General features: G+C 43.2%; 1 protein-coding gene across 2 annotated transcripts in view; it reads right to left on the bottom strand.

The window, feature by feature from the left end:
- ssbp4 (single stranded DNA binding protein 4) overlaps window positions 1-25,427 on the bottom strand; it is an 83,018-nt gene extending 57,591 nt beyond the window's left edge. The window contains exons 1-4 of one of the 2 annotated variants that reach the window (XM_069150259.1): window positions 25,245-25,427; window positions 14,690-14,762; window positions 9,642-9,703; window positions 717-801 (exon numbers count right to left, since the gene is read on the bottom strand). In XM_069150259.1, coding sequence (XP_069006360.1) covers window positions 717-801; window positions 9,642-9,703; window positions 14,690-14,762; window positions 25,245-25,300 — 276 coding nt within the window. In that variant the 5' untranslated portion in view covers window positions 25,301-25,427. The remainder of the gene's footprint in view (window positions 1-716; window positions 802-9,641; window positions 9,704-14,689; window positions 14,763-25,244) is intronic. The other variant, XM_069150258.1, reaches the window with a different exon arrangement.
- Window positions 25,428-26,045: the final 618 nt, after the last annotated feature.

Here is a 26,045-nt window from a genome sequence, read left to right on the forward strand (position 1 = left end):
CCAGCCCCTGTAGCCTCAACCAGCACAGTCTGGTCTGCTCTCATGCTCTCAATGTGTCCTCTGTGTAGACGTATTGAGTGTGAATGTGTGTGTTAATGTGCTTGTACGATCAGCCAGCTGCTTTATGTGATTTGACCTTTACTGAAGCCATGAGTGGACCAATAAATAGCCTGGCAGTACGCTGACCTTTCACCTCTGGGAAAACAGATTGGCTCGGACCTCAGCGGCCCAGGGTCAGCGTTTCAGGAAGCGCGGCCAGCAGCTGAATGGCGGCATTACGCTGCTGAGGCAGACGCTGCAAAAAGCACATCTGATCACGGCAGATCATGAAATGAAATGCAGAATGCCATGAAGACTCGCCATTAGACTTTAGAAATTCCAAGATTGGAAGTCTGAGGGCTTTCCCATAAAATATAGAAGTGGTATTCATAGGTGCTGCATTTTTAAATGCATGCTATTTCAGACGTCTGGCTCGCAGTCTGTCCCATCCAAAACAGAGGCTGCAGCAGGCAGGCCAGACAGGCAGACATGTCAAAACAAGAACCAGCAGCATTATCTCGTCCCTTCGTTCCGATACACACTCTGCGCATGATCGTTCTGTGTGTGCTCACAGATTGGTGTGCGTGCGTGTGCGTGTGTGCGTGTGCGTGTGTGCGTGTGTGTGTGTGTGCTTGTGTCCCGCGCTCAGCGCAGGAGGGTTGGTTAAGTTCACTCACATAGTCATGGAAAGCCTTGGCCTCGCTGGAATGTTCGCATGTCTCCCTCCGGTCCGGGGCGGCGCAGTACAGATCCCAGAATACACTGCACACACAGGACAAGACAGCAATAGTTAGACACTTCACTCTGTGATCCAAAACATGTATTATGTTCCTGGTTTCTGTTGCAGACACAAATGTGAATCCCTGATGAAGGCAGGTTTGAGTGCAGTGCTCTGAGTGGTTTTCAAAATGAACTGATGGAGGCACAACAAACCTACTTAGACATTTGAAAAGAGAAAGGTACCATTTTAATTTTGTTAATATTGTGAATGCATATTACAATGCATGATATTTGGAACAATGCAAAAAGTATAGTTTCTTGATCAGTTTGAGCAATTTAAACATGTTATTATTTCTAACCCTTCAGCTTTCTAACCATTGATCAGGCCAAACTTTTCAAACACAGACTGAGAAGCTGCCAGCATCAATGTTAATCACAAGCTCTAATGATATCAGTTTTGAACGTTGTCTTAACAAAAGCAGCCGAAGAAAAACTCTTCCAAGATAAAATTATATTGATGAAGGTTTTTGGGATAGTTTGATAGTGATTCAGTGTCCTGAGAAAGGGTTGGCGTGTGGGACATATTCTTTTATTTAACAACATTAATATCCGAGCAAAGAAAAGGTCAACAAAAACTACAAAACATGGGATAATACCTGACAATAGGGCTGTAACTAATGATTATTTTTGCTATTGATAAATCTGCTGATCACTTTTTCTTTTGTCATAACAAAAGTACAAAAAGCAGACATATTTAATTTTTGTTTTGTTGCCAAAAAACACAACTATATTTTGTTTCATTTCTGTCACAGTGAATCAGGAAAACCGACAAATATTCCCATTTGTAACACTGAATCCAATTATTTAAATAAATATGAATTAACTTATCAATTAGACGACGAGGTGTTTCAGCTCTTCAAAACTCAAAGCATTAGACTCATTTACTGAAAAACAGGACCCCCCCCCCCCCCCCTCCCCCTGCAGCCACACACAGCAGACTTCCCCCAGGCGTACAGTCCAGCCTGCAGCTCTGCTCCAAAGAGCTCTTACCAGGAACAACCTGCACATTTCCCTCTCAGCCTGCCCCGACAACCTGCAGGTTATTGACCAATCAGCTGTGATTATGTTACTTACTGCCCAATCAGCCGCACTCATATTAGTTCATTAGACCAATCCCACTCCTCCGGGGCAACAGGGGCCACCAGGTCCCACTCCAAATGGGCCCTTAATTACCGTACTGAAATTAAGTACTTGCTAAGCCGGTCCACATTAAGGAGTTCTCCTTCTTCAAGATATTGATTTCATGGACGGTGTATAAAAAAAAAAAAAAAAAAAAGAAATGCTGAACTCATGAAAGGAAATTCTTGCTGTCATTTAAAGGTGCAAATAAACTGTTACATGCATTCTTTGTGCTGATGATAGGAACAACCGTGACACTTGATGTGACAGCCTGCGAAATGGAGCAGAAAATATTAGCTGATCACCCAGAGCTGTCAGAGAATCGCTCAGTAGCACCCTGTTACATGTTGGTCATTTTTCATTGTACAACATGTTTGATTTTCAAGGTTTAAGAGTTTCCATCTCTTCAATACAGTTTTTTACAAAACACTGCTGATCACTGATTCTTTTATCTTCCTTTGATTTTTGTTATTTGAGGGCACCAAGGAAACTAGAGTGCAACGATAGGTGTCCTAAAAATAAAAAGAACAATAAACAATAAATTTCAACCCTGCAGCACATGGTACCAACCTCTCCAAGCATATGAACTAAAATAGAAATGTGTTATTAAAGTATTTAAAGATTAAAAGACAGAGTCGGTGCCCCGAGGCGCTCAGTGAGCACTGGGGTCCCTTCTGAACAAGGAGGATGCTGAGGAGCAGGGTGCGACTGTGCAAAGTTGGTGGTGAGCACAGGGTGTGTGTGTGTGCATTGTGCTGCCCTTCTGTCACTTGACAATAAAGCCAGTGTACATTATCATATCTATCGGTTGGTGTTAAAGAGATTGCTGCTCTGTCAGAGACAAGCCGCGGCGAGAAGGCGCGACCATCGCAAATCCAATCAGCTCTCAGGGAAATGAAATGGGGACGCAGCTTACAGTTTGTTACAGAGAAGACACTACCAGGTGCAGGCGCAGGGGTAGGGGTAAGGTGATCTAACATCTCCTGGCCTGTGAAGTCTGAAATATATTGCGATTTGAACAGCTGACCTACGTCTGTCTGAGCCACATGGGGAAATCTCATTCTGATTCTCTGCATAATCTGAAGCTGGATCACCGATGGACAAAACTAAACGTAGAAAACAAGACTTTCATTATGCTGATATTATTTCAGCGGGCTGAAACAAGACACATTTTTCTACATAGCGTCAGAATGGGATAACAAAAAGATGAGAGGAGCCATTAGGTGTGAAGATGTATAAGTTTAGCAGGTGAAATCAATCCAATATTGTTCTAATAATTCACAGATATTCTGAAGACTTTTTAGGTTCACAGTGCAATCACAAAAAAAAAAAAACAGTTCCCATCAAGCGGCAACCAAAAGTGATGTTTGTGCACTGCCATTATGAAGCCTTGAATTCGAATTTTGGCTGGCGTCATCTCTTTATTTTGAAGCTAGAAGTGACCATATTTGGACAAACTGGGGGGGGAGCGAGTGGTGAATCTGACTTGATTTGGTAGGAAACCTGAGGACTTTGCGCCCCGCCCACCGATAGCTGAAACCTGACTGCACCACAGGCCTTTCAGTCAAACAGACAGGCCCTGAAAAACACTGGTTTTTGAGGACTAATTTCAAATTAACAAAGAGATTAGGACCACCAGAAAACGAATAAGAAGGAGGGACTTACGATAACAACACCATAATGACTTCATGACAGTAGTTGAATAGGAGTCTATGAATGCAGAGCCTATTTTGGAGCCAAACCCTAGCGGCCCTCGGTGGTATCGCAGTTTAAGGCACTTCTGCACTGGCCCCACTGTTCAGACCCAGAAACGTCCGCTTTGAATACAGTCTGTGGTTCCAATGATATGATACGCATATAGAGCAGATATCTTATCAAAGACTTTCAATTCCAGTACCGATACTGATACCTCAAATCTGAAACTGGTTTCTGAACGATTTCACCTTTTTCAATAAAAAAAATTTAAAAATCCATTGTGACGAAAACAAAAATTACATTTCAGTAAAGTAGGTGTTTCCTAAATGCCTCACATGCTTCTGGTAGCCAGAGAAGCCTTCAGTCCCCAGTTAATGCAGCACAACTCAGATAGAGGTATGTGGCTAAAATAAGTTTGAAAAGAGTGAAATAAGGTGCGCTAATGTAAGCTTCACCTCAGTTGAAACAGAGCGATTGGGTCACCCAAGTAGAGGCTACGTATGGTAAACGCTGTATTGGCTCACTGAGACTGGTGAGATTTACTCCTGCGTAAACGCTGCAAAGGTTATGGATTTTTATTTTTTTTATTTTTTAAACCTGTTAGTGTAGACGTAGCAAAGGCTTACAATTTGGCACAAAATGACAAGGCACTTATTGATAGTGGCTATCAAAGCAGTTCAGTCGGTGCCATAAAAGAATGAAAATTCGGTACCCAGCCCGGTGAACCACTCAGACTGAATCCAGGTAAATTTGGGATGTGACGCCTGTGTGCTCTGATTTGACAATGCCACCCACATCTAGAGGGACAATTCATGCCATAGTTGTTGTCACATCCTTTTCAGAGACACTAATCTTTAGAAATTATCTGGGAAGTCAACATTCACAGTTAATTAGCACCAGCAATCTGCAAGGAATCTTGTACTCTGCACACCCTTGTAATGGCAAAATTTCTATCCAATTATCTAATCATTTCAATCTTATCATCTCATCATGGGAAGCTCTTTATGGTATTATGGGAAGTAACTGGTGTTTGAGCCACACAACTCAGTGTAGAGGATGAAAAGTTGAACTGCTCTTACTTTGAAGACTCACAGGAGAGATGTAAATTGCAGCTCGGGGTCACGCAAAAGGATTTTTTTTTATTTATTCAAATGGAGAAACAAAGCTGTAAAATATGAGCTGGCACCGTCGGCACACACACACACACACAAACGCACACACTTTGTATCCAGAACAGAGGAGGAAGGGATTAGCGTCCAGCCGTCCAGAAGAAGACAATTACTCAAATTAAATGCCATCACGATAATTATTTGCAATTAACTGTGGTCTGACAAAGCCAATGGTTACAATGTGCTTTTCCATTATAATAAGGAGAGTAAACAAAGACACAGAAAGACAGACACACAGGCTGCTGGTGGCAGGTCTACGTGGTAATCCTGAGTGTGTCAGTCAGTCGGTCAGTCAGGAGGAAGAGAGTAACAGAAATTAAGGCAGCGATGGAGACAGATGGAGATGAGGAGGCAGACTGAGCACGAGAGAAAGAACGAGAGACTCCAAAAAGTAAAGTTAGAGAGCGAACCATGCTCCGCTTATCAGAACAGACTCTTCTTAATGGGACAAAATGCTGCAATCAGAGAGTGGAGGTGGGGAAACACAACCCTTCCAGTTGTTTTTAATACCTCGACTCGAGTAGCAGCAATTCTCCAATGCCTTCAGCAAGCAGGAGGAAACAACTACATCGCTGCACCATGTAAATCAGGAAACACTCCCTCTGGACCGAGGCTAATAAATACAGCAGCTGTCATTGTGGAGAGACTGATGGCTTCAAAGAAACAAACAAAAAAAGATAAAGTCGTTGAACTTGTTGGTTTGGAGAGCTTCCAAATTGGGCGATCACACAGGTTTACTTTCCCTCTGCAAGTCATTATAAATTGAGGCACAAGCGAGCTCTAATTCTTCCAAACTGATCCGCTTCAAGTGGTTCAGTTTGCCGTCCTGACTTCAGAAAGAATCTGCATTGACTTAAAATGAACATATTTCTCTTTGACTTGCATCTGACTACGCTGTATTTATGTTACAACGTCAGAACCGTAAGAACAAGTCATTCATCTAATTTCTACAATGTGATACTTTTATTCCACACAATAGCCTTGTAGTAAAACCACTACACCACCACCAATACAAACAGTGCATAGCTACTTTAAAGTTTTCACTGCTTTGCCAGCGATGGTCCATTTCCAACAATTAACCACTATGAGGCTGACATTCATGATTTTTCCAACCTGGAAACGGCTCATGTTTACCATCTAAACAATATGGCGTAAAAACACAGCAACAAAGGAAGGATGAATGAGGCCAGAAGAAGGAGAAAGGGATGGATGAGAAAGAAGAGGGGGAAAGACTGTCTGACACGAGTGTTTACAAAGAAGAGTCCAGACATTTTGGAGAAGAGAAGGGCTTCTCTCACTCTGTTTTCTCTGGTCCCCCACAAACAAGAATTTCAGCTGGAGGCTATCACATAGAGGATCCCGCTACATACTGTTGTTGAGCTGAGGTTTTTATGTGTGTGTTTTGTGTGTTGGGATGTGTGTGTGTGTGTGTGGGGGGGGGGGGGGGGGGTGTTGAGGATTCAGCGGCCATCCAGTGAAAACTGGTTAAAGCAATCGATTTTGGGATAAGGAGGAGACAACTAGCAGTGGCCAATAGAGAGGGAGCAAATGACACAATCAACACCTGCAGCCCTCACTGAGCTTTTTCTTTATCCTTCCACCCATAACAACAGATGTGGATGAGTGACCCCCACCACCAGCCTCCCTCTTCCACCCCCAACATCCCTCCCCCTTCCCCCGCTTGCAGCCATGGTCTTATTCTGAAGCCTCCCCCCACCCACCCACCCACTAACGCAGTCCTCACCAGGAAACAGAGGCAGAGACAGGGGGAAGAAAACCCCAGCGAGGTACTGAGGAGGGGACGGCGGGGGTGGTGCTGGGGTCGGGGTCTGCGATTTGGCTGTTTAACACAAAAGAGGCTGGAATGCAAAGAGTTAATCCATTCGGGGGGTCTCTCTTCCGCAAACAAAGGGACAGGCCTCAAGACAAAGGTTGAGGGAGGGGGAGCGAAGGGTGAGGGATGAGGGAGGTTGGTGGCTTTCCTACCATCTGGAGCTTTTGTTTTGGGGGAGGCTGGAGGTTGGTTGTGGGGGTGGGTGGGAGGGGGTTCATTGGGTGGCATAGGGGTGGACAGGGGACCCCCTGACCCCACCCCACACACACACACACACACACACACACACACACACACACACACACACCCCAGAGAGTATCCGTGTCCACGTGCTGCGTGGCCCAGACAGACGCCCCTTAGCTAGGTCATACTACACTGTAGCCCTGCCCTGCCCAGCCTGGCTAATCATCAGCCTACTGCTCTCTGGCAAACACACACACAGACACACACACTCTCACACCCACCCACACATACCCACACACACACACACACAGACACACAGACACACACACACACACACACACACACACACACACACACACGCGCGCGCGCGCGCGCCATGTCATCTCCCACATGACTGAAATATATCAATACAGTCAGAACATACTTTGAGCGCTCACTTTCACTTTTAATTTCCAGCTTTCACACACACACACACACACACACACACACACACACACACACACACACACACACACACACACACACACACAAGGCCTCGTATTGGCATTCTTATTAGTTCAGGCAGAGGCGAGAGCAAACTTATGCTGCACTGTATGTTTGTGTATGTCATTCTGTCAGTATTACTGGTAGCTATCCAATTGAGAGCTGTCAGGTTGAGAGAAGCCAGGCTCTTTAAAGACCATTATGAACCGTGTCAACATGCCGCACAATCACAACACACACTGGGGCCAGAGAGGATGAATGAACGAAGCCGCATGTCCGGGTTTATTACACAGGATCGGCCGGGGGGCTTTGAGGATGAGCAAGATAGCATGAATGACAAACAAAGCGGGCCCTGTCAAAGCTCTTATCCCCTCACTTGGCCTCTCGTGCTGCCTTGCCAAGGATTCAGCCTCTCAACCTCTCTGCCTGCTTGACTCTTCTCCGTTCTGTCCTTCCTGTTTTCTCCCCTCTTCGCCTTAAAGTTAGATTTTTTTTATTTCTCAGGGGAACTCCTACATCTGTGCGTTCGCATTCCCTCTAATTCAGACATGGAGATACACACACAGTGTACGTGTCGGGCCATAAGCCCGCTGACCCTGTCCTTCCATCCACATATTTATCTAGCATTAGGAGATCTGACAGATTTGTTTGAAGGGGCTGAAGGAAAAGAGGGAAAAGTCATGTCAGACTCTTCTTACAATAAATGGAGCATCAGGTTAAACAAAGTCTGAATGTCTTGATGATAGAGCAGAACTTTTTCAAACCATTAGGCGGGAGAGTTGAAGGGGACGCGTGAGGTGAGAGGGACAAGTGCTCTCCAAAGCTTTCTAAAAACAATGGGGAGTTATTGTAGTTCAGTGTGCTGAAATGGCCTCAGCAACAGTTAAAGCAGCAGCAGAGGCTGTGACACGCAGCTTATGGAGGCTATTTAGGTTCCTTAAAACCCTCCACAAACAACAAGCTGCATCAGAAGTCACGCTTCTTCTCAGAGTCATACTGAAGTCAGTGCAGAACACATTGACAAAAATCTACAACGCCAAAATCTCCATTCTCTGATGGTGCTCTGCAAGCGATAGCATATACTCTGATCACTCTGTCTCTCTAAAACAATGTTGACACACGATTTCTTGCGTCACCGTGTGACGCAAGAAATCCAGAGTCTCCAGAGTTTGAGAGGCATCGGTAGGTATCTGATTGGAATCACATTTAAAATCACCTCCAAATGTGGTTTGGATCCAAGTTTGCAAATATTGCATTTAATTTATTGTCCAGACTCTCAGTCAGGATGATCTGTGGCTCACACTTCCACATGGTACCACTGCCTCTGATGTTTTCTCTTTTAAAGAGGGATTTATGCTCTGTCAATGTTGCATGTTGGACGTTCACACAGCATCTACATCTCTCCTCCCCACACTTTTCGGACAGAGGGTGTCTTTGTCAAACGTTCTCTGTAACTTTCCGAAACCAACGACCTGGAGTTCACACCCACTTCACGTCATGATCGGCCAGCTGTGCAGCGGTGACAGAGAACCCAGGCATTGAACCTCTCTTTCAGCTCTCTTTATTTATTTCCTTCCTTACTTGTCTATTTGCAGCACTTCTCATGTATACCACCCGTTGCAACACTATCGATGTCTCCCTGGACAGATTGTCTGAAAATGTGTGCTGTTATCCCCATTTTTGAACCATCTTCAAACTGCTCTGTGAGGGCCAGTTTTTTACTCCGCCTACAAGGGTGGCAGTTTGGACAACTATAAACACACACACGTGGTCGAGGGACCACAACACTGCCCTGACTGCGGAACCAGCCTGGGAATCATCATGTTTTTTAGGTTTTCTTCAGTATCAGAATAATCCAGTGATAGCTGTCTGTACATTCATGATTGTGCTGCAAAAAGGAACTGCTAATAGATAATTCGTCATATTTTTAATGGTGTCGATTTTCCAAAATTTTAACTTGCAAAATGTTTAGGTGAGGGAGTTAGGTGGGGTGCAGTTGCGACACTATGTAAATCCCTGCGATGGAGTATCTGTCTCTGATCTTGACTTTGATTTGACAGTGCACAATCTGATGAAAGGTTTTAAAAAAAAAACAGTTTAAATAACAGCCATGGGGAAGTTAACTCACTTGTCAATCAGAGGGACTCCAGTAGTACAGCATTTAAACATGTGTGAGATGATGCACTTAGCATTCCCTGCAATTACTGTCCCTCTCTAACCCTGCACATTCTTTCATTCCATTAAGAGTACTTCTACAGTGTAAATGTGAGCTCTTGAAAAGAACATGTGTGTGGTCAAGACGCAGAAAAAAAAAAGGGAGAGAATCAACGTGTACATACCACCACCATGAGTGTAAAAATCCTGGAGGTTCCCCAAGTGTGATGTTCTTCTCCCATCGAATCTGTGAGGAAGAAGTGGGACAGAGGAGGAGGGTTGAGGGGAGAAGACAGAGGAGGAAGATGAAAAATTGGACACCGCAGCATGTTTTATGCATAATGTAATCATTTTGCTCAACTGTCCTCCCAACTTTAGACTGACAGAGCGACAGCCCGGACAGAAAAATAGGCTGACGAGAAGCATAGTGATCTGCAGTGCGGAGCACTGCCGAGTTTGTGGATAAGAAACTGTGACTGTCTTGAAGCAGCAGTCCTCTCTGCTGCCCTCACAAACCAGCAGAGCTCCTGCCTGTATCTGGACACTGAGATAAGATTCAGTGAGAGATAGCGGACCAACTGCCTGCTTCACACACTCCTACTGACATGACTCTACACACATGAACACACACACAGATTCAGGGCATGTATACAGTCTGAGAGATGATTCACCGTAGCCTGTGAGACAGCATGACAGCGGCAAGATTCCTATATGCACTGCATATAGAAAAAAAAAACAGATACAAGCTTCAGGTTTGTATTAAAGTGTCTATTCTACAGATTTCCCCAGTGCCGCTTATAATGATGTGATGTGCAGTATGTTGGTGTGGGCCTGTTGATTTAATGCTGCTAAAGAGCTGAGTGCTGCACTGTGCAGGAGAGCAGAGAGTGGCAAAGTCCTCTCGGGGACAGAAGGGTATTGTGTGTATAGTATGAACCTGAGTGAGTGAGTGTGAGTGTGTGAGTGTGTGTGTGTGTGTGTGTGTGTGTGTGTGTATGCGCGCGTCTGTGCTACTCGCTGAAGGAGGAACAGAGGCTAATTGAGGCAGGAGGGTCCAGGTGATAGCGCTCTCATTAGATGAGCAGGTGTGTGTGTGTGTGTGTGTGTGTGTGTGTGTGTGTGTGTGTGTGTGTGTGTGTGTGTGTGTGTGTGTGTGTGTGTGTGCCTTCAGTCTACCTGCGAGGATAGAAGTCCCTTATCTATTGAAACATGCATGTGTGTTTTCTCTGTGTGTGCATGAGACTGTGAGATACAGATGCTGGGAGATGTCTACGGACTGCAAAGAAACAAAACATATTCATCTCTTAAACAACACATTCACCGATAAAAAAAAAAAAAAAAAAAAACACTGCACAAATATAAAACACAACCTGAGAAACACATTCACCAATTTGACAACACATTATGCAGCATAAAGAAACACAGTACAAATATAAAAAACAGAAGGGAATACAGACATGCTTCATACATTTCAAAACAATAGAAGTAAGTTACAACCTCTCAGAAGTTTTTGGGATTCTCTTATCATTGTATTTTTTATTTGCTTTTAAATGTCATTACAAGCATTGAAGGTCTATTTTATGGTATTTTCACACCGTAAAAGTCTGAACCAAGGTTCATATTTTTGTCATAGTCTAAACACTTGATCCGGTTCATTTTGGTTTCACGTTGAAATTTTGTGAGGGCACTGTAGAACTTTGACATACTTACGTCCCTGCACTTCACACTGATTGGTTCCAATTCAACCGGTAGCTTTTTTTTGTTTGAATGGAGAAAAAATGATGAATGAGGTTCATTTTGTCACCACAATATTATACTTATTATGGTGTTACGACCGGCACTTATTTTCCTCTCCGAAAATAAGTTTAGGCATTTCTAATGCATATTTTAAACTGAGTTTTGATTTCTTTATCAGACCAAATTATAGTTCTCCCCCTCTCCTCGTGTGCGCTCAGTTTTACTTCTATTACAGTTCTCTTACTTCGTATATTGTTTAGTGAGTGATAGTACGCTGCCTCAGCTTCCTTTAATTGGTCAGAAAGTTCAAAGCATCAAAATAAATTTTTACACACTGCAAATAAACCAAACCATGGTTCAGTTCGATCCGGACCGAGACCAGCTCCTTTAGTCGGATTGAATTTTAGTCCTTTGGTCTGGACTGTAGTCCAGGCACACCTGATATTGTAGTCTAGACCACTGAAGACGTGGCTGAAATAAACACAATCATTAAGCAATATAATGTTCCAGACGCTTCGTTTGAGACAACTGGCGTCAGATTGACTTATCAGTCCTCGCGTGCATGCCTTGCGGACACGTGGACTGTCTGTGTGTATGTTGGTTTAATCTCTGTCTGTGTAGATGTTGGTTTTAATTCCAGCTTGAGTCTGTTTAAGTGTGTGTGAATCAAATCATCAGTGTGCCTCCAGTTTCCTGCGACCCAGAACTTCACCTCTTTCCTGCAGCTCACCACTAACACTCAATCTCTGGGAGAAGATTCACCCACAAGGGCTCCGAGGCTCGCTGCAGCCCAGCGACTAAATCTCTCCACGCTGCTCTCCCATCTTTACTTCATATTTCAGGCCCCTGGTTGTTGGCAGCTGTAGCCCTGTCTACACCGCTGCCTGCCTGCCTGCCTTTTTTTTTTCTTTAAAGAATTCAAACATTCTCGGAAAAACTGGAAGAGATCCAAAAAATTTTAACGATTAAAATTAAGCATTATGATTTGATATTGATTGCAATAGTACTTTGTTGCTCAGGCAAAGTCAGAGATTTTCCACTGCTTGTTTAACTGATATTTGCTGTTTAGTGAATTGATTTTGTTGTTTATGTTAGCTTTACTCTGTTTTGTGTGTTCAATTTTCCATTCTGTAAATATAAACATTTTACTCTCGTGCTTTGTTCAATGTCAAGAACTTTGTAACTTTTGTTTTGAAAAGCGCTTTATAAATCAATCTTAACTGCTCAAATAGCTGCGGCCCTTTAAAAGGAATAGTTTCCCATTTCTTGCCGAGAGTTTGATGAGAAAAAAGATATCCCTCTCATGTCTGTGTGGAAAATATGAAGCTGCGTTTAGTTATGAAGCTGATGTTTAGCTCAGAATAAAGACTGGAAACAGGGGGAAGTCTTTAAAAATCTGAGCTGGTTGCCCGGAAACCTCACAGTGACAACAAAACTCCAGTGCTCTCTTTGGATTGTTCACTTGTCCACTATATACTATAGAGAGGGCAAGAGGCCAATTTAGAGTGCACACTCTGTAGTGGAGAGGTAGACAATCAGAACGCAGCAAAGGAAGTTACTGCATCTGAAACAGACAGTTTCACTGTTTCCAACTTGTGTTTATCCAAGCAAAACTAACTAACTACTGACTATAACTCCATATCTACCGCGCAGAGATGACTAATTAATGAATCTTCTCATCTAACTCTCAGCAAGAAAGCATATAAGCACATTCTAAAAATGTGTGCGTCTATGAGGGTGGATTAAAAACTTCCGAGACTCCTGTTGTACCTGAAAGATGCAAAGCACCGAGCACAAAGAAACTACAACCTTCGTGAGTAAGTACTTCAAGTTTCGTCGCTTGATCAATATCAGCCCCGGAGTTACACGCATTGTGGTGAGCACTGGTATGTGCGCACAGGGATTTCCTAACGGCCATGACCAAAGGGCCCAAACTCCGGATATTGGCATCAGATACCCTTCAAATATTTCATAAAGTTTACAGCAGTGAAGGAGTGAACTGTGCGACGTGTCCTGAGTGACATTCATGTCCAAAACCAAAAAAAAGGCACGTCAGGTCAGGAGACACCTTGTGGGGTTTTATTTGACATTCGCAGGGTTGTGCACTGTGAATTAGTCCTCTAGGGTCAAACTGTCAACACAGAGTTCTACTGTGACGTTCTGAGGCGTCTGAAGGAAAACATTCAGTGCAAATGACCTGAACTATTGCGCAATGGCACTTTGGTTCTCCAACATGATAACAGAAATGCTCACAGCATGTTGAAAGCAGGCAAGTTTCTCACACCATTGTTGCTCCCCGCTACTTCCACTCTTTGGATTTGGCTCCCTGCGACTTCTTTCTGTTCCCCAAAAATTTGACTAAAAATTTGACTTGCACAAAGGCTTAGGTTTCAGATCTATAGAGAAATCACTGTGCGCACAGACGAGCGCTCACAAAAACGTGTAACTCAGGAGCTGATGTTGATCAAGCGACAAAATTTGGAGTACTTGTAGCTTCATCTTGTGACCTCACATGCAATAGGAGTGATCTCTGAACTTTTTATCTCCCCTAATATATGTATATAATCTCAACGCCAATGCTTCTTACAAAATCTGTAGAACCAAAAAAAAAAAAAGTGATTTAAAACATTCACACTTTCACACAGCTTTGGCTCGAGCACTTTCACAGGTGACCAGCTGCATTGCCTGTTTAAACTGTCCTGCTTATTAGACTCCATGGCTCCATATCATGTGCATGCAACACACATCTGTGAGCTCTTGTAGGTGCAATAGTATCTCTGTGTGACTCTACCCTGAGTTCACCTGATGACATAAATTATGTCAGTATTAAAGTTGAATGATATGGACCTGCCTTTGCTTGCAATTAAAGCCCTCTCAGTGTTGGGGAGTGTATTAAGTGGAGCTGAATAAAGCCAATGAGCAGGAGAGGTGTTCTGCTCGAGAGGGCCTGGACATTAACAGGAAGTATGTCCATTAAGGAAGAAGATGCAACACATTAGAGACCCTACCACTTCAACAGTTCAGGGGCATACAATGAGGCTAATACGTCTGGCAGACCTGGGACGAATAGTTAGTTTTGTAATGGTTTCAAATACTGAAGGTACACTCGGTTTAGCTTGTTGCTGGCTTCACTGCTCAAATGTCAAAACAAAACACAAACAACATGCTTATGATGTGTCAAACTCCTCTAATTACACAGTTTATGATCACAAATTAGAGCTAATAATGAAGGGCGGGTAATCACATTAAGTAGCCCAACCGACGCCATGTTTACATTGTGCCACATTAATAAACAGCCAAAATAACATTGTTGTTGTGCAGCAACTATATTAAAAAAAAACCACGCGAGTCAAGACCCCGGCTTTCAACAAGATTGCTCAACAGCTGTTTGAACTCAGAGCAACTTATAATGTGAATTCCTGTCCTGGTCATACAATAGAGGAGGAATCACTCTCATTCTTTATGAACAGGAAGTCAAACTGAAAGAACATCTTACCTCTGACAGGAAGGTCTGTGCTGATTTCTGTGCGCCAACATGCAGCAAATACTCGTACACATATAAAGCTAACCTGGAAAACAAGCAGAGAAAAAAAACAGAGGTCAGTGCTGGGAATCACATTCTGCGTTTGCTCATCAAACCTCCTCACTTCCCTCTGAAAAACAGTGTTAATTTCAGATTATTTCAAAATATAAAAACATGGTCAGTCAGTCAGTCTATTCTGTCCTAAATATGTCACTTTGATCCTTCCAAGTCGCTTAAAGTCCAACATTTGTGCACGATTGGCAGGAAGTCATAATCTGTGTCATTTGACACAGCTTGGACAAACAAGATTTTACAGTATGAAGATCATATACACTGAAGGGGTTGTAAATGTGGGATGTAGAGTAGTGCAGCTCCGAGCTAAAGAGCCTAGGTGGCACTCAGCCATATCCCTGTGGTTTGAGGATCTCTGGTGTTGAGGCATAGAGACTGAAAACAAAAACAGTACAGACAGCGAGACAAACACGGACAGAGGAGATGAAGAATATCCTTAGACGTGGCAAAAGATGCACTGCCGTATTATCACCGCCACTGCTGTTGGGTTCAAAGTGATCAAGACACATTTTGATGTCGAACTTTGCAGCGGAAATATGGTTGTGAAAATGACCAAAAACTATTAATTTCAGACAATGAAAGATCCCTAAACAATCTCACAGACACACAGCTTTCAAATGACTTGAACTCTAATATTCACATTTTAGCTCAGGCTTGGTTCATCAGATCCAAACACAGTGGACTAAACAACAACAACAACAACAACAACAACAACATAGCTGCTACAAACGGCTGACGGGGTGGGTGTTGATTCTCAGCGGGTCTGGTACTACAAACAAGCCTTTTTACATTTCAAGGAGACATTTCATTTGGTGTTAATACATCTTTACAGACTAAACAATATACTCTGCGCCTTCATACACTTTCTCCCTGAGATGGCTGAACAGAGCGCTGCCTTTATTAATCACACAAGGTCCATCCATTAGCTTCACTCATTTATCCTTTAGAGGGTCTCGGGTAGCTGGAGCCAACCACCGGGTGAGAGGTGAGGTACACAGTGGACCGGCTGCCAGTCAATCACAGAGCCGACGCACAAGTCAGACAACCATTCATGCTCACACCTACACCAGCAATTTAGAGCTGACAATGAACCGAACCTGCGTATCTTTCGACCGCGGGGGGGGAGGGGGGGGGGACATGCAACGTGAAGAACGTGCAAACTGCACACAGAGGCCCGAGTGGGCCGCAGGGTTCAAACCCAGAACCTTCTCGCTGTGAGGTGCAGTCACACAAGGTAAGGGTGAAATGAGAGATACGGTGGATGTGCTTTAAGACGGGCAAGTCGATCAATCCAATAATGCAGAACACTACTTTTCTACTTCCAGTGAAATGATTTTAAACAAGTCATGCAGATTGTGACTGTGGGGGTTTCTCACCAGTCAAAACTGTGACCACCAATAGAATTATCTTTTGCTGCAGAAAAGGAATTCGGCTCGTGTGATGCGTCGATCCAAGAACGAGTAAAAGTCTGGTTGCCTGGCAACAAGACGGTGGGACTCCTTAAAGTCGTCGCTCCCCGCCAAGAAGTAGTACGAGACATTACCCAATTAAAAACCTCAAATATGCCCTCTTTTCATCTCATCTTCTGTAAGATTAAACAAACACATTATTACTTGTTAACTTGTGAGTTTTCGAGGTGCTGGCAGGCAAAGTTTCTAACCTCTGGACAAATCCAGACTCACTGTCCTGTGTCCTGTGTCCGTCCCCCCCCCCCCCCCCCCCCCCCCCCGTCCCCCCCCGTTTCCAGTGTTTATGCTAAGCTAATCTAATCAGCTGCTGACTGTTGCTTCACATTTAACAGACAGATACGAGACAGGCATTGATCTTCTCATCTAACTCACAGCAAGAAGGCAAATAAGCACATTTGTTCAGGAGGTGGAAACATTTCTTTAAAAACTTAGGTAAAAAATTTTACAAAAGACTGCGTTATGAATCTGATCGATAAAAATCAAACCAACTTTCAATCACAGAGTGGGAGTCTTTTCCTCTCTTTCTTTCAACAGCTGACTCATCCTTGTTGCTTTCATTGGCCTTGTTAACGCTCGTCCCAGAGAGACAAGATGGGATCCAGACCACGGCAGCTGTCCCAGACTTTTAAAGAAAATTCAGCTGAAGAGCTGCTGAATAACGACAACGTTATCAGCCATTATAAGATGGACAGCAAATGAACCTGCACACAGACGCGTGGATCCCTCCCTTTGGCTATTTTGGAACTAAAGCGACCTTTTCTCCAACACAGAGAAGCAGTTTAGTGTTTCTACAATGCCGTCTTCTGTACAGACAGCACAGCACAGCACGCAGTCATCTGCATGCAATCGTCCTCAGGTCTGAAACGCAGTTCAGGGGAGCTGCTGTGCTTCCGTGCGTGGTGGGCGACTGTTTTTATGCTGATCACACGCATCAAGGCCGGAGCAGACACAGAGTTATGATGTTTAGGTTGATGCTAGACGATACTGAATGAATCAATAATGAGCCGGGCCAGAGTTGAACAACCTGATTCTTTATCTCCTTTAAAAAAATATCACTGAATTTCACTGCAACGTCTCGACAACCATCTGCTGAAAGAAAATGATCTGTTACAGCTGGTCCAAACCAGTTTCAACTAGCATTAGACACTAGATGCTATCACCTCCTATATTTCTCACTCTTACATCAGATACAACTGTATCAACACCCATTTCTGATACCTAGTGTAAACATGCTGTTAAAAAAAATAAAGGCTTAATGTCCATTTGTCTAGTGCGTGGATGTGTGTGTGGATGTGTGTGTGGATGTGGTGATGGGAGGGTGGCCGGTGCGAGGCATCACCTGGAGGCCCGCTCACCGATTGTATGTGCAGAAAAGAACTGAGTCATAAGTAGGAGGAAAGTGCGCGTTGTAAATGTTTAATATTGATCTCAAATGGAGCGACCGTCCCGGTGGTATCGAGTGAAAGCGATCAGTGTTTTGTTTAAGAACTTGTCCATCACGGTTAATTACATGTTGTCTGAGAATCTGTGGAACAAAGTGACTGTGGTTTCCTCACTTCAGAGGCCTCTGTTGACAGAGGCGTAATTTTGCCTTCAGGTAAGCTTCATCAGAACAGCAGTTTATCAAAGAATTGACACCCGATGACGGAGAACAGCCTGACAGTAACTTATTTTTGATTGATGTTCAATTTTGGTATGTTTTTAGGAAGAATATTGACTTTAATTAAAAACACAGTAAGATAAACAAATAATAAACAAGCAAAAAAGGAGTTGTAGGTGGTTTTTTTCTGCGCAAAGTGATGCTTGCAGGAACAGGGTTGGACTATACGTAACCAGTGGAAATGGAGCTGCTAATAGACAATACATAAACAAATTTCTGGGTGTCCCAAACCCACCAAAATTATAATTTTTGCGATCCAAATTTCACCCATTTGGTCCAGTGTGATTTATTTTAAGCCATAGGAAATCAGCTGGCTCCTCTAATTCTCTCAAATATCAACTGGAAAGGGACTTTTGGGAACTGATGTTGACTTAGTCAAGTGTGTCAATGGTTTTATCAGCTCCTCTCTTCTCATGTCTGGATTTTGGTAGCTGTAAAAGGGTGCAAACTATGTCACCACGCATGGGATGCAACACAACTTTAAACTTTTTGTTTTGTTTCTGGTGCCTCCCTGTGTTCCTGCAGCCTGAACCGTTCAAAGGGGCGTTTAAGTTTCCCGGTAAAATGGGGAGTCCGCTGGTGTAGCATGTAAAAACGAGGCCCCTCTTTGCGGTGTGAAATACCCTGAGACACGCGTCAGCTCCGATACACTCCATCCGCGATGTACGGGATCGAACAGAGATTCCCATGAGCACTGCGGCAATGAAATTTTCATGGCACAGCCTGGTGTGATCTGAGGGGCTCTGTGCCCCAGCGATGGGCACCTGCCCTAGCTGCAATGCATTATTTAAAAACACTCATTCAATCCAGGCTTCAGGGGACACCCTTTGTTACTCTGTCAGAAGCAGTAAGTGTAACTCGGCTCAGGAGGAGACTATTTTTTTTTTGATGGAGCAGGAGGAAGGAGACTTGGGGGTGGGGGGAGGGGGGGGCTGTACAGTAGCTGTGTCAGAGGGAAACTGAAGGTCAGGATGATGAACTTTTTCCTCCGTGGATACTGCAAACCCGATTCCTTTCCCTGTGACCTCTGCACTAGTTACACATGTCATTCAGAAATAAAAGAGGAGATGCTTACAAGGCAAACCGCAACCACACGCATCCCTCTCCAAAGCTCACATTTCCTCTACTGCATGTTTTGCTCTCTCTGAAGACGAAATTGAACAACAACTCCAAAAAAAAAAAAACATTATTGATGCAAATTACACAATGAGAAGTGGGAGATCAGTCTGAGTGGGAGGAACAACATTTGACCTGTGCTTTGACTGCTCACTGAATATCAAGGCTCATCGCATAAACCCGGTGTGTCTGTTCACATTAAAAGAGCCACAAAGCCAAGCAACGGAGCATCTGTCTGCGTCTCACGCTCCTTCTCTTAAACTACAAGATAATTTGCACCAGTTTTATCTCCATACGGCAGCTTGGTAGGACCGTATTTCTGATCTTCCTTCCTCTCCGGACTCTAACCTCACACTAGTAAACTACTACTTTGCTCCATGTCCACACATCAAGGAGCTTTCTCCCACTGCCTCGTCCCCGGGAAACACACCTGACATTTAGCCCCAGGCTGTCCCATCCAGCCTTCCCTTTCTTTCGCGCCCGCCTCCAGAGGCAGGCTGGGGCATCTCAGGTGAGTTTAGCCAACTAAAGCACAGACAGTTAACAAATTAACTTGCATGTCTTGGTTTCAATAATTCAGCAGGGGGAGCGGTGGCAGCGCGAGTTAACGTATGCATGGCGGAGGTGATGGAGGATTAAGCACGGCCTGTTACTGCATCTGCTTTCCTTTACAATGTGCGTCAGTCGGTAAAAGAACAACGATATACGACATGTGAAATTTATATATTCAGCAGAAGGTTGAAGGCAAAAATATGATTTCCTAAATGTTTAAATATTTATAAACACCCTATAAAAGCAGTATGGATCTGAGGCTGTGGTGGTGAACGGGTGTGAAAGTAGTGATGTATCGCTTGAAGGTGACTGTAGCTGGTGGAGACACCTGTGATACTGTGAAGCTGTTTCACTAAAGCTTATTCCCACTGCACAGACTGTTTATATTTGCTCGGCTTTGTTATGGCAGTTCCTTTGTCAAAACAAATCAGAGTCAACGAGCATGTAAACACGAATGGCTTTAGCCATGGGTTAATCCACACATTGTCACACACACGCACACGCACCCACGCACCCACACACAAGCATCTGCACTCACACAAACAAAAACACACACATACAGTAGATCCTCTCCTTCCATATTCCCGCTCCACCAGCGGCGAGCTCCACTCTGTTGCCGACAAGATCACCTGTAAACGACCTCTGACCTCAGCTGCCTGACGACTGGTTCATTTTCAGCAAGGTCTGATTTTTAACACACAAAAGGACTTTTTCAGTGAAAGAGGCGGAGGAGAGATTTATGATCTATGGTGAGAGATTATATTGACACATCTGAAATCGCCAGAGCTTCCTCCCTCGGCTGCTCATGAGGACAATAATATGATGTCATTTAACAACAAAAAAATCTGTCCAAACTTCTTTTTTTTTTTTTAAATCATGTTTCCTGTGTTAAAAAAAAATACTTTATTTTGAGGAACACAGTCTTATTCACCTGAACCCTGTTCAGACAGATGCTTTTCTCCGTTTGATAATAAAAGACGCGTCTCCTCTGGGTGCCATGTTGCCAAACTGATTAACAACTTCAGGCACGTAGCTTCAATATTTATACTGTCTCCTTTATTCCAAGTGAGAAAACTAACAAATTTGTGCAGATCCACCAAAAGCAGCTGACGAAAGGCAGCATTAATTGACTGTTGACATATCTGAATGAAAGCACAGTCAGCCAAAGGGTGCTGAGGGTAAATCAAGGGTTTCTTTACTTTTCGAGCAGTGTTTCTGCCTATGTTGCAGCGCAGCTCTTTATGCTTCCTTCAAAAGGCTAAAATGCAGATGGCAGAGCCATCTGTGTAGAATCAAAACCTTGTATTCAGACCTGAAGATCCCCATTAAACTGCATGTAAACACATGGGAGGAGCCAGGGGAGGAGCGGAGGATGTAAAGAAACCCATGTTCAAAACAAACTGATTAACTTTACACTTGAAGTTCTCTTCCCAAACAAATGCAGTAACACTCGAAAGCACACAAAAAAAAACACTGTAAACAAACACAGAGTATTAGAAAACAAATGCAGGGAGCAAAATTCTGTTGGAAACTAAGGACGTGCTTTTAAAATTAGATGTTTGATCAAGCCATTAAATATGTTTGTGAATGGCACCTTTAATTAAGATGCTGGATTCATCAGTGCACATTTCAAAGAGGTTCCAGTTTCTAAATAATAAGAGGACATTAATATTGAAGCTGCTGTGTTGCTCCTGTCCAAATTAAATTAAATATAACGCTGAAAAAAGTGTGCAGAGTAATTCATTTTTTGGGTTGCAAGGGCACTAGATCTTCTTCTACTTTTATTGTTAGTAGTATCTTATTTTCTCTTTACAAAATGTCTCATCACAATAACCTTTCTAAAAGATTTGCAAAAGAAAACTCTTTGCTGGGCCCGTGTTTCCGATACCTGTGATCGCACAACGGCGTGACCGGCCACCTGAACTCGGCTTGTATGGTGAGGCCTTGGTTGTACAGAGGAATCCAGACACGTGTGAAATGTTTGTGTGACTGTTTTATGTATTTCTGAACAAACAAGTGAGATTCAAGGCTTGGTTTCAAGGTTTTAAAAGAAATTTTTAAAAAAAACACAAGCTGCACATGCACAACTTCATGCACACTGTCACAAACACACTTAAATTCACACCTGAGATTGTGTACTGAAACATTTTGTACAAGCCTGAGAAATATGCAAGCATTCGGTACTATAAACACATTAGGGTGCGCAACAGAAAAACAACTGCTTTGCTTTTTTTCTCATGGTTCCAGATTGCACCACTGCACACCAGGTTACATGAAGGAACTGTACCAGCCTCGCAAATCCTACCTGAAATAATGCATGAAGGTACATTGAGGAGGCTTGCCACACCAGGAGCTATAACATAAACTCTGCAGCCTCTAAAACACTAAACACTGACAGTACAACAGCACATACTGTAAATGACAGGCCTTACTGAAGTGTTGATAGAGATAGTGGTGTAAAAAAACTATTATGAGGGAAGTGTTGATAGAGATAGTGGTGATAAAAAACTATTATGAGGATACCGTTTCTTTTAGTTGTTCCAATATTTGAAGAGTGAGGTTAATCCCTGAAAAGCTCCAGCAGCTGGCCGTCAATCAAAATGACACCATATTGCGAACAAAAACAGATAAATATGGTGTCAGAAAAATAAAGTCTGCAGCCCCTCTCGCTCTTTTTTTTTTTTTTTTAAACAATGTAGGCATGTGAAACATTTGAGGAATTTAATGAGACGACATGCCAAAATGTGCTCACAGCAGCGAAATTCACTGCAGGAACAACACAAGGAAGCTGATTATAAAAGTTACTTATCGATAAATATTCGCCTCTACAACTTTTTCCTTGTAGCGGCAATTCTGCGGTGTAACTCACATGCCTTGCCCACACCCGTGTATTGTCTGATTGCTTTCAGCTGTACAACGAAAACATTGCTCTGCACTAATTAAATTTGTTGTGTTTCCTCAAAAGTGAGCATCTCCTCTTCCTCAACAAGTTTTGTGTATCTATAATGTAACTGCAGTTTAGCCTCACTTATTTGAAGATAGAACAGGCGCATAAACACACATTATATATTAATACATCTGATTAGAGCTGATCAAAGTGTAATGGCAGTATTTTTTTGTTTTATTTTGTGTTCCGAACAGGCAAAAAGCTCACAAAACCCAATTCCAGGCTTATTCAATGGATCCAAGAGAGAAAAATCACATTATTAATTTATAGTTCTTTCAATTGAGTAAGTATAAGACTTGATAATCAATCCTCTAAGCAGGAGCTGCAGCTGTGAAGCCACACTATATGGCTGAGCCTTCCTTAATAAGAAACAAGCCCATCCGAGGCGCCCTCTTTTCAATATCTGAATATGTGAGCAGTCATATGAATATGTAAATATGAATATGAGCTAATTCGGTGATGCATTGAGGCAGCTGTTGTGAGCTCCCCATTTACAAGGAAACATGTGTTGGCCCTGTGGGGCAGGTTAGGGTGACAAGACAGGTGAGGGGAGAGGGCAAGCGTCATCCATTACGTGTGGACAATACCTACAGGCCTGTGTGACACACACACACACACACACAGAGACAGACACAGAGACAGACACACACACACACACACACACACACACACACATACACATACACACAGAGACTAAAGGTTTAAAGAATAGGATATTTACTGTGGAGGATCTGGTAAATAAGAGGGTTGAGGGGGGGAGGTACAAATAAATACAAACAAACACGCTAAAATAAACTAATTCAGGAATTTTGTTAATCACAAGCAGCCCAAACTCATCATCTTTCCAGCTCTCCAAAGACTTGTATTTCTTATGAGTTAAATTATTAATCCTCCTCCTACACTATCATTTGAAATACATGCTGCCTCTGCACTGATTTCACTCCCAATAACACATGGAACATAATCCACAGTCCCTGAACAAGCAAGTGCAACTAAAATATGCCTAAAAGCACAGCATTTAAATCACCTCCCCGCTCTCAGTGTATTGTAAATAAACTGATGAAGCGCAGAAACACAAACAGGTGTAAAAGGAGCCAAACGTCTGCTGATGGTTCATATGCAATATTAAAGCATCATATGCTGGTTCAAAGGTCACTCTGCCTGCTGTTCATAAAACCACATGGGACTGTTTTCATTTAGGATTCACTCCTCCACCTCGACACACACACACACACACACACACACACACACACACACACACACACACACACACACACACACACACACGCGTGCGGCGCAGAGATGCTAAATTTTCCGATAAACTGATGTGAATTCAGAGTGAAATCAAACCCTCGTGGCACCAGACGTGTACAAAGTCGTATTCGAAGAAGCTTACACTAAGCCCATAAACGAGTCACATCTCTAGAAGGCTTAATCAATTGAATATGACACAGCAATGCATAAAAAAAATAAAAAAAATACAAGACAGTCTCTAAAGAAATTTTGTTTCTATTACAGATGTATGAGGTGCAACAGCACAGCCTCTCAGGACTTGACAGTGTTTTTAGATTACAATTGCATCTCAGCAGGGATCCCTATTCACTCCTCTAACCTCAGACTGTTTAAAAATAGCTAATGATGATAAAAGATTGCTCTCATCTAAAAGTGCTGCGATGCAAAGAAGGTGCAACTCTTTGAAGGCTCCCGTAAAGAAATGTTCTACTGTAGCTGAGAAATAATAAAAGGGCAGACATGAGGAACAGAGGCAGAGAGTAGCCTTCACTCTACAGGGGGCAGAGGCATTTAAAAGTTACATTTTACTTTGTATATTCACACAAAAAGCATTGATGGATGCGCCGAAAAATGAAGTTTACGTACAAATTAATGAAAAAAATAATACAATTTGACAGAAAAGCAAACAAAAAAACGTGCGCCACGGTGATGTTTTCCAAAATCTATCAACACAATAGACATCAAAGATTATATGCTATTTAACATTCACAACGAAGTCTGCGTCTGCAATAGTGCCAGGCTACATGTTCGTGGCAGTATGACTCTCCTGGATGTGAGTGCAAAAGTTTAGTACCGCTGTATGATTGCTGAATGGGACAAAACTTTTCCCTTCTTCGCCCGGTCTGATTGCGCCCGGCTTTTACGCCTCAAAACACGCAAAGATGCCCGAATCTATTTCTTCAACAACAACAAAAAACACAAAAGTATTTCAACAGTCCAGCAGCTTCGGCTCTTCCAAGTTTCGCACGGACGAGGACCGGGCAGCCTGCCCGTACAGGGACGGTCACGTTGCCTCCACAAACCCTACAGAAACACGCTTTTTACGCGAAACGGAATGAAAATACGCTTCTTGAACTTTTAAGGCTGCAGAAGCGCGCAGCGTGTCTAAAATACAACGCCGCTCTCCAGAAGGGTGGCAGCAAGTTACAGAAGTGTGTGCACCAACAAACCCAGTCAGTAAATATCCCGTGCAAAAGTGCAAACAAGAGGTACAATTAAAAAAAAAAAAAAAAAGTTTAAGAGACGCACCTCCTAAGGTGGTCGGAGGGGAGGGGGAAAGCGCACGCAGGAGCGCACTTTTAGTACAGTACACTCCTTTTAAATTACAATACCAGTTTAGAAAGTTGTGCTCCCCTCCTCTGCCCCCTCGGCTGCATGATAAGCAGGTAAACTCACACATATAGCGCAGAATTCACTTACTTTTCTCTCGCTTGGCTATCGGAAGGGACGACAGCTCCTTTACCTTTGGCGTACATGCTGAATTCTGTTTTAAGACTTTTGCCCCACTCAACACCTGTCAAAGAAAGCAGCCAGGAAAACGCTCCATCTCCATAGCTACCCCTTTAGTGTTTTTCCTCCCCCCCTTCTCCTCCCCCTCCTCCTCCTCCCTCCTCCTCCCTCCTCCTTCTCTCTCCTCTCCCTCCCTCTCTTTCTCTTCTATTTTTTTTTTTTTTTTTTTTTTTTTTTTTTTTACATCTCCAACATTGGCCACAAATCAGGCACAGTTTCTATTGGGGGGACTTGAAACCGTCCTCTGTTGGATTTTTTTTTTTTTTTTTTTTTTTTTTTCCCTCCTCAGCCGCTGTTCCGCAGGCCTGCTCCTCCTCCCTCTGTTGTGCAAACGGTGGGGGCTCCTTAAAGGGAAACACACACTTCTTGTTTACGGACCTCAGAGAACATGAGCAGAGAAGAGGGGGAAGATGGGGAAAGGCATGCCGGGTACAGGCTCCTCTATTCTTTGGGCCAGCTCCTTTTGGGCGGCTGGCTGTAGTTGTTATGTTATTTTTTTTTTTATTCTCCTAAAAGACACCGCTGGACTTTGACTCCAACTTGGTTCTGGGAGTTTCATTCACAGTAATGAGGACACTTCTCTAATTTGTAGCATGTTTTTTTTCACATACAACAACCAATTAATAATTCCTGATATTTTGTTGCATTGTTTAGTCTTGATTTAGTCCGAGTGTTGCTTTTCAAAATAAATACTGCACCCAGTAGCTGAGT

Source organism: Embiotoca jacksoni, unplaced genomic scaffold (genome assembly GCF_022577435.1).
Source record: "Embiotoca jacksoni isolate LCO1_2020_lvr unplaced genomic scaffold, fEmbJac1.0.p SCAF_16, whole genome shotgun sequence".
In the NCBI taxonomy this organism is placed as follows: domain Eukaryota; kingdom Metazoa; phylum Chordata; class Actinopteri; family Embiotocidae; genus Embiotoca; species Embiotoca jacksoni.